This window comes from Cebus imitator, unplaced genomic scaffold (assembly GCF_001604975.1).
Source record: "Cebus imitator isolate Cc_AM_T3 unplaced genomic scaffold, Cebus_imitator-1.0 Scaffold5, whole genome shotgun sequence".
NCBI lineage: Eukaryota > Metazoa > Chordata > Mammalia > Primates > Cebidae > Cebus > Cebus imitator.
Window position 1 is genome coordinate 12945340 of NW_016107320.1, and position 10053 is coordinate 12955392.

Below are 10053 nucleotides of genomic sequence, written 5' to 3' on the forward strand. Positions count from 1 at the left end.
GAAACGGGGTTTCACCATGTTGACCAGGATGGTCTCGATCTCTTGACCTCGTGATCCACCCGCCTCGGCCTCCCAAAGTGCTGGGATTACAGGCGTGAGCCACCGCACTCGGCCTCAAATTTTATATTTTTAGTAGAGATGGTGTTTCACCATGTTGGTCAAGCTAGTCTCGATCTCCTGACCTCAAGTGATCCACCCGCCTCGGCCTCCCAAAGTGCTGGAATTAGTGAGCCACTCCGCCTGGCTTAGGGCAAATTTTCTTTAGTGCAAACTATAGAGAATTTCAACCAAATCAGCTCTACTGCTTCTTTTTTCACACACTGGGGTTCAAAGTAAGATTTCATTTGAAGAAATAGTTTTGTGACTTTAAAAGCTTAATCGTGATTTATTATGGTTTATACTTACTAGTCTATGAAAATGAGTAAATACAGAAAAATTAAGTGCTGTTATCAAATATGAGGAGAGCAAGTCTCAAACTTGTTATCACTGTAAGTAAAGATGGAAATGTTTCAGATGTCCTAAAAGTGACAGATCTTTAGCCTCAAAGAGTTTCTTACTAGACTTAAAAACCATTGTGAATTCAATTGTGAACAAAAAATTGTAACAAATTCAATAACTTAAAAAATGCTACAGATCTGTCCTTTAGGACTGCAGCAAAAAGGCTGCAACTGAATATTAAATACCTTAAATTTTTTTCTGAGAAAGAAACAACTTTCTAACAAGAAGTCCCCAGTTTGACTGGCATACATTTTCGGGACTCTGTTATATGTAGAAAGAAGGGGACTGACACACACATTCTATTTCATATTGGGCTTCTTTCCTATAAATGCACCAAATAGCTTTTTTGTGTTGCTATGTCTTTATGATTACACTTTTCAATTATTGTATATTTCTAGCTATTTTGTAAAAGACCAATTGTCTTACATCAGCAATCCCTCAGGTGCTAAAGAGCAGGAAAATCAAGATTGTATTTTATTCTCTTGATTATATTATTAATTTAATGTTATCTTACAACACATTTTAGAATAAGTGCAACTACTATTAAAAGGGGTTAACACAATATTAAAGTGGATGGATTTCAGGACGGCCCCATGAACTCCTGTGCAATCATAGGCAAAAAATTCTATATATGATAACATGACACTGAATTTATATAAAACATTTTGCATTATACAATGATGTTTTAGATGTAGTTGGCCTTTGACCAAGCAGCCCAATCCGCATATCAATACATCAGCAAATCCTGTTGGCTCTACCTTCAAAATGTCAGAAATCCAACCATTTCCCTCCTGGCTCAACTACAACCCCAGTGGTACCACATCACCATCATCTTTCTCCTGAGCGACTCTAATGGCCCCCCTTTCATCACTCTTTCCTCCGTATCATAAGTTCTCCACAGCACAGCCACAGTTATCCTTTCAAAACGCAAGTGTGGCACACAGACTCTCAGCTGGCCCCTGCGACACCTGCCTGCTGGTATTCATACCATTGTGTTGCCCCCTCACTTGCTGAGTGTGAGCAGAACCTGTGATTAGCTTCTAACCAACAGAATATGGCATGGGTGAGGGGGTGATTCTGTGACTTTATGACCTAAGACTTTAATGTGTATCTTCCTGTAGTGTCTCACCCCTGTTGGCTGTAAAGATGCAAGTGGCCATGCTGGGAATCCCATGTGGCAAGGAACTGTGGGCAGCCTCTGGAGGCTGAGAGTAGCTCCTGGCCAACAACAAAACAAAACAAAACAAACAAACACACTACAAAACAAAAACAACCGGAGTCTCCCAGCCCTATAGCTAGAGAATGGAGTTCTGCCAACAACCGTGCAAGCAGGGAAGCAGATCCTTCCCTAGTCCAGCCACAGAGGAGAACCCAGCCACAGTCAGCACCTCGATTGCTACTTGGTGAGACCTTCAGTAGAGGACCCAGGTAAGGATTGCCTGGATTCCTGACCCATATTAACTGAGACATAATAAAATGTGTGTTGTGTCTTAATTTGCTAACTTTGTGGTAATATTTGTATGTGGCAATAGAAAACTAATAGATCAAATCAGATCAAGTCACTCCCTAGTAAAATCCTTGAGACATTCCCCATCCCATGGCGGATATGGCCAGTAAAGCCCCATCTTATCTAGCCACAGTGGCTGCCCTTCTCCCCACAGTCTCCTCTCCTGTGACTCCTCCCCAGGCACAGAGCTTCCTTGCTGTTCCTGGAGCATGCTGCAGCCTTTACAGCTATCTGCCTCCAGTCTGACTTGCTCTTCTCCTGCACACACCTGCGTGGCTTTCTACTACACCCAGGGCAAATGGCGCCTCCTCAGGCCTCCCTGAGCCAATCAATTGAAAAGGGCAATCCCTGTCACCAGCTAGCCCCTTTTCCAGCTTTATTTTTATTTACAGCAGTTAGCGGCACTCAGCATTATATATATGTTTATTATCTGTCTCCTCAAGCAGATCCACTAAGATAAGGGCTTCATGTGCCTTGTTCACTATTGTTTTCCAAGTGCCGAGAATAGTACCTGCCACATAGGAAGCAGCTTAATAAACATGTACCGAATAACTGAATTCACTTCAAGCAATCTGACCTACAGAAATAGGTGCACAAAGGTAGATGACCAAGAACATTCATTATGAAATTTAAAAATATTTATTTATTGAGAAATAGGTTAAATTATTTATTTATTGGGAAATAGGTTAAATTATTTATTTACTTATTGGGAAACAGGTTAAATAAATACAGTGTGGTACATTTTACTATGATTGAAACGAGACTGTTATAAAGAATGAAGTAAAATCTATATGTATTGCCACAAATGTATTTATGATACAATGTGTGAATGGGAAGAAAACAATGTCTGATCATATTTATGGTTAGAAAATACTAAAAAAAAAACCTCTGTATTTTTATATATGTTTGTTTATAACTATATAGAAAAAGTTCTACAAGATTACCCTTCAAACTATTAACAATGGTTATCTTTGATGAGGAAATCAAGAACTGGAGGGATGAAGGAAGAATTTCACTCCGCTATCTTTTTTGTATTATACTGTATGACTTTTCTTTACTACATTAGATGGTATTTTTAAATTACAAAGCTGATTTTTTTTAAAAGGTAGAAAAATGTCAAGAGTAATTTTAGTTTGGACACAGTGGCTCATGCCTATAATTGCTGCACTTTGGGAGGCCAAGGCAGAAGAATCACTTGAGTCCAAGAGTTTGTGACTAGCCTGGGCAACGTAGTGAGACCCTCCCCAGCTACTTGGGATGCTGAAGTGGGAGGATACCTTGAGCCCAGGAGTTCAAGGCTTGAGTGAGCTATGAACACAGCACTGTACTCCAGCATGGTTAACAGAATTGGGGCCCTGTCTTTAAAACAATAAAAAGACAAGTAAAAACTGTTTCACATAGAAATTACCAGTGTTCCCTCTCTCCTCCCCCGCCTTTTTTTTTTTTTTGGAGACAGAGTTTTGCTCTTGTTGCCCAGGCTGGAGTGCAATGGCACAATCTCAGCTTACTGCAACCTTCACTTTCAAGCGATTCTCCTGCCTCAGCTTCCCGAATAGCTGGAATTACAGCTGCCCGCCACCACAACCAGCTAATTTTTTGTATTTGTAGTAGAGATGGGGTTTCACCATGTTGGCCAGGCTGGTCTTGAACTCCTGACCTCAGGTGATCCGCCTGCCTTGGCTTCCCAAGATGCTTGGATTACAGGCGTAAGCCACGGCGCCTGGCCCTCTCTCTCCTTTTTATGACGAGCCACTGGTCAAATACTCAAGAGTTTAAGCACATTTTATCACTGTCTTCTTCCTACCACTCCTCTCTGCTCAAGAAGTACCAAACTCTCAACATGGGAAGTTCTAAAATTTTACCATAAATCTCTGTTTATTTTATCCCTAGAACTACACCCTATTGAAACATTCCTAAAAGGCTCAGGTTCTGGTCTCTTCCGCGCCACACAACCCCATCCCATGCTACCTTCTTTTTTTTTTTTTTTTTTTTTTGCAGCAGGTAATCCGTGCTACCTTCTTAATGCTCCTTTTGGTCCTGAGGCCCCAGCCTCTCCGCTCTGTTTTGATGATCTCTGCATCAGGGTACAGCCTCTTGGTAAAGCACTGGTTCTGACAACGATCTCCAGCTGGGCACACCTGAGGGTGGCATTCATACTGCAACATTCTGTTCAGACACTCTGATTCCAAGCCACAAGGGTTTTCATCAGCTGGCTTGCAGTTACAGCGGGGAATCTCTGACAGGTCAGCAACCTGGATTTGCACCTTTCCTATTACTTTGTTAGCCTAGAAAACAAAATCGCAAACAAGAGGGAGGAAGCAGGTAAGTCATCCGGCAACATAAACAAGAACATCTAAAACATCCAAGCTACTACCTCATGGTGCGACTCCAAGAAAGGCTCTTTATCTTTCACCATGAATAAGCTGAGATTAATAACCATCTCTTGCCATTTAGTTGACAAAAATATCAAAGTCTCATGTGAATTTTCAAGTATTTATCCTGGCTATTTCTACTTTCATTAGATGGAAATTTCATAACTGAAAACCAGAGAAAAAACGTTTGTCTGTGGGTTCTCTGAAAAAAAGGGAGTAAAACCTATAGTCTCATTTGGTGGCAGGGTAACCTGGTAGAACAAGAACAGGATTTCACAGCAATAACAGCTATGGCTCCCATCTGATGCTTCCAACAGGAGCTCTGTTTTACAGAAGACTGACAATTAGCAAAAGTTTGCACAAGTCACAAAGGGTCTTTAACCACTAAGAGAGCAATGCATTTCATCTCATCTATTAAATACCAATGTTTGCATAGTAAAGACTTTCTTATTTTATTTGGCAGTCCCAGGCCAGAGATAAAGACTTACTTTGATGTGTTTGTAGGGAGGGGGTTTTCTTGAGTTTTTTTCAATCTCTAGGGCTTCTTTACTTTCTCTTTGTGCTTTCAATTCCTGGAAACGTTTTGCAGCTTCTTCCAGTGCTGCCAATAAGACAATGCAAAGTATGTAAATACCAAAAACCAAATGAAAATTGATGGGATAGTAGTTTTACACTGCCTTCCCAATGCTTTGCATCTGGCCTGAAATTTTCTTTTTAAAATTATTTTCTGGAAGTTACTGTTTACCACCAGGATGGGGTAACAATGAAATAGGATACAACTCACTGAACACTATGCTCTGTGCATGCTGCTGCCTCAGGGAAGAGGCTCCACTTCAATGATCAGAGGTCTCCAAGTGACCCTAAGAGCAGCTTTTTGCCTTGTACTAGATTTAAATTCATTTTACTCTTACCAGAAAGCCAAACTTGCTGGCAAATTTTACAATTGCAAAAGCAGTTGTAAGGCTTTTCATTGAAGTCTTTAGTACTCTTTTGTGGCAAAGGAACTTCACTTGATTAAAAAGATTATTCTCAGGCTGAGTTTGGTAGCTCATAGCTATAATCCCAGCACTTTGGAAGGCTGAGGCGGGCAGATCGCTTGAACCCAGGAGTTCGAGACCAGCCTTGTCAACATGGTGAAATCCTGTCTCTATAAAAAATACAAAAGTTAGCCAGACATGATGGCGGGGACCTGTAGCCCAGCTACTTGGGAGGCTGAGGCAAGAGGACTGGTTTACCCCGAAGTTCAAGGGTGCAGTGAGCTGTGATTGTGCCACTGCATTCCAGCCTGGACAACAGATTGAGACCCTGACTTAAAAAAAAAAAAAAAAAGATTTATTCCTAGAATAATCTGTGTTTATAAAGATCACTGAAGAAATTCCTTTCAAATACACAGCACAGTCTACAATATTGAAATGTATTTCAAACCTGGTTCTAATGTGACTGGAAGCTTATAGACAGAGGATCATAATGCCTAATGAAAATTCTCTAATACCAGAGAAGATGTTGAGAAACCAACGCTGAAGTTGTAGTTTTGAGTCACTGTAAACATCATCCAGCTTACCTTTTTTGAAGGTCTTGTTAATACTAGTCTGCCCCTCAGCAAAGCTTTTGTCTCCTTCAACATAAGGGAACACTCTGCCCTGGTGTACCCAGTAGTAGTCATGAGAACCGAAGAAGAACACAGGGAAGTCCCCCAAGTCATGTTTAAGGCCCTGGATGTTCAGTGGCACAGACCTGGGGTTGCAGATCTCTGCTGGCCACCATCTGAAAACAAAAGCAATTTTAGATCAAGAAGGCAAAAAAGAAATCACATTATTTACAAGGGTGGCAGAAGGGAAAAAAGGTTTTGTATTTTGCAATTTTCATTCAGATTCTAAGAACATAAAATGTCACATATCATTAAAAAAATTAACAAATTAATTAATGAAATAGTGCACACAGACTAAAGAAATTAGGCCTTAAACACCTGATCTACTTTCCTGTAAAAATTATTTTGTATTTATAAAATATATATCATGAAAATATGTTCTAAAATGTAATAATAAAATAATACTGAACCTACTACCCAATGATATTCCAAACCTAATTTCAATCCTAGAAAAGTTATATTTCGATGGGTGGGGTTAAAAAAAAAAAAAAAAAAAAACATCAAACTACTCACTTTTATTTATATTTCCTGGATTATAGTGAAGCTAAATTTAAAAAATGTTATAGCCATTTGATAACCTTCCTTCATAAAAAAAAAAAAAAGAAAAGAAAAGTCATGTTTCACCCCCAAACTTAATACTAAGATTATCCTTCAAGGTATAGCAGTTGATTTCTAGTCGTCAGTGGAATCATTTTGAGAATAAACTGACGCTGTAGTAAAGAATGACCACTCCCATTCAAATCAGCATTCAGTCTCTAGTCACCTCTCAGTCAAAGGTACTAGGTTTTGTATCAGTTTGTATTTCAGAATTTAGTTCATCTTAGATCATAATAGACATGGAACAGCGGACAGAATGAAAATATAACTGTTTTAGGCTATGATAACTGAATACTAGAGCAGTCACTAAATGAAACTACCTGTGAGGAAATCTGATAGTTTCTAGCAAGCAGATAAATCAGGAACTGAATGATGAGGCTAACGGTCAGAAAATGAGGCCAACCTCATGGGCTTTTGTGGTAAATATACATGGACTTAATTTTTTTAATCTCTTATTTTAGATATGCCTAATAAAACAATTTTTAACACATACTGTATTATTGAGAAGATACATGATGACATGATTACACTCCCATATTAATATTACAGAACTTGATAAGTGTCACCTGAAAGGTACCCTGCTGTTCATCTAAGAATTAAAAACACGGGTAAGAATCCATGTTCAAATTGTAAACCAAACAAAAACCACATTTTCTGTGATCAATATGGTTCATTCTCAGGGCAGGCTCTATTTATTTCCAAACCATTTTTAGGGAATTAAATATATATACAATTACTGCCCTCACTAACGTAAGTTAGGAAGAGGCAAACATTCTGCCAGGGTTTGTTCCAGGTCCTCATATTTTCCCCTATGAAGCAACACATTAGAGTAACTAGTTATTGAAAATAAACAGCTTCATACAGCCCACTGGGCCTGACTGGAAATAAATACATTAAGAATTAGTTCATGGGCTGGGTGCAATGGCTGATGCCTGTAATCTCAGCGCTTTGGGAGGCTGAGGCAGGCAGATCACCTGAGGTTGGGAGTTCAAGACCAGCCTGACAAACATGGAGAAACCCTGTCTGTATCAAAAATACAAAATTAGCTGGGCATGGTAGCGCATGCCTATAATGCGAGCTACTCGGGAGGCTGAGGCTGGAGAATCGATTGAACCTGGGAGGCAGAAGTTGTGGTGAGCTGAGATTGTGCCACTGCATTCCAGCCTGGGCAACAAGAGTGAAATTCAGTCTCAAAAATAAAAATAAAAATAAAAGAATTCGTTCATGGATGGAAGTTTTTCTAAAACATAAAGAAGACTCTGACCTAGATATAAAATCTCATTGGACTGTGAACTTAATTGGAGCACTGTTTTGGTTTTTTTAAAAAAATGTAATTAAAAATTAAGTATTAAAATAAGTCAAATATATTTTCATATTCATAACTTTTAAAAAATTACTCTGAAGTTTATTTGAAGATCTGAAGGCTTCTTACATTGTTTTAGATATTTCTTACCTAGGAAAGTCTTAAATGTATTAATTTTCAAACTGTGCACCCTTTTCCACACCAGAAAGATAAATGTTTTTCAATTACGAAAGCAGCATAAGGTTCTTTTAAAAATTAAAACAATCCAGAAATGTGTAAGAGAAAAGTGAAAATGCTTCTCCTTGTAATCTCATCCTTGACACTATTAACATTCGATGTATTTCTTTCCAGGTATTAAAAACACATATATCAGGCCTGTAATCCCAGCGCTTTAGGAGGCTGTGTCGGGCGGATCGCCTGAAGTCAGGAGTTCAAGACCAGCCTGGCAACATGGTGAAACATCATCTCTACTAAAAATTCAAAGGTTAGCCGGGCATCATGGCATGTGCCTGTAATCCCAGCTACTTGGGAGGCTGAGACAGGAGAATCTCTTGAATCTGAGAGGTGGAGGTTGCAGTGAGCTGAGATCATGCCGCTGCACTGCAGCCTGGGTGACACAGCAAGACTCATCTCAAAACACACACACACACACACACACACACACACACACACCCCGAAAACAACAATGATGTATGTACATCTATAATTTAAAAAAATGTATTAACACATTATGTATTATGGATGGCTTTTCATGTTACTGTATAGACCTGCATTATCCTTGTATTGGCTTCACAGTATTCTACAACATGGATACACCATGATTATCTGACAAATCCTCTACTATTTGGATTATTTAAATATTTGTGATTGAAATAACATTGCAATAAATACCCTTATAAACACATTTTTGCTTGATTATTCATTTTTTTCTTTAAATAAATTTATTTCAGTGGAAGTGCTGGGTCAAAGGATATACACAGTTACAGTTTTGATATGTGATGTCTAACTGCCCTAGGGGGAAGAGGTCGTTTAAATCTCCATGCCCTTACTGGCCACAAAATTATTAATCTTCTAAATCTTTGCCAATCTGTTAATTGGGGAAAAAAACTTCTCTGTATTAATGTGCATTTATTGTTAGTGAGGTTGAGCATTTTCCCATCTTTATTTCCTATTTACTATCTTTTACAAACAGGCTCTTTCTCTCTGTGCCCCTTCTTCTAATGAGGTTTTTGGGTTTTCTTATTGAATGTAGAAAAGCAAGTATCTTCCTCCAGTTTGACAGTAATCTTTTAACATTTTATGATATCTTTTGCCAGAAAGTATAAAATTATGTATGTATTCAAATTGTCAATTTTAAAAAAGAACTTAGAGGGTTTTTGTTGTATATTGAAAAATAAGTGGAGGCCGGGCTTGGTGGTTTACACCTGTAATCCCAGCCCTTTGGGAGGCTAAGGCTGGCAGATCAAGAGGTCAGGAGTTCAAGACCAGCCTGGTCAACATGGTAAAACCCTGTCTCTACGAAAAATACAAAAATTGGCCAGGCGTGATGGTTCACATCTGTAATCTCGGCTACTTGGAAGGCTTAAGCAGGAGAATTGCTTGAACCCGGGAGGCAGAGGTTGCAGTAAGCTGAGATCACGCCACTGCACTCCAGACTGGGATAGAGCGAGATTCTGTCTCAAAACAAAAACAAAAACAAAAAAACCACAAAAGCAAGAAAAATAGGGGGAGGTTTGATCTTTTGATCTTAATACCCCAGATCCCAACTAAAAATGAAGTTCTAAAATTTAAATAGGTAAACATGTAGCATATTTAAAAGAGAGAGAACAGGCTGGGTATGGTGGCTCACACCTGTAATCCTAGCACTTTGGCAGGCCAAGGTGGGCAGATCACAAGGTCAAGAGATGAAGACCATCCTGGACAACATGGTGAAACCCCATCTCTACTAAAAATGCAAAAATTAGCTGGGTGTGGTGGCTCATGCCTACTCCCAGCTACTCAGGAGGCTGAGGCAAGAGAATCGTTTGAACCTGGGAGGCAGAGGTTGCAGTGAGCCAAGATGATGCCACTGCATTCCAGCCTGTTGACAGAGCTAGACTCTGTCTCAAAAAAAAAAAAAAAAAAAAAA

General features: G+C 39.2%; 1 protein-coding gene across 13 annotated transcripts in view; it reads right to left on the reverse strand.

Moving 5' to 3' along the window:
- The window catches only part of NSD3 (nuclear receptor binding SET domain protein 3), a 115307-nt gene that overhangs the window by 10622 nt on the left and 94632 nt on the right, over positions 1-10053 (reverse strand). For all 13 annotated transcript variants that reach the window (XM_037741286.1, XM_037741279.1, XM_037741270.1 and 10 more), the window contains 3 exons: positions 5939-6141; positions 4866-4978; positions 4021-4290 (listed from right to left, as the gene is read on the reverse strand). In XM_037741286.1, the coding sequence (XP_037597214.1) occupies positions 4021-4290; positions 4866-4978; positions 5939-6141 (586 nt within the window). The remainder of the gene's footprint in view (positions 1-4020; positions 4291-4865; positions 4979-5938; positions 6142-10053) is intronic.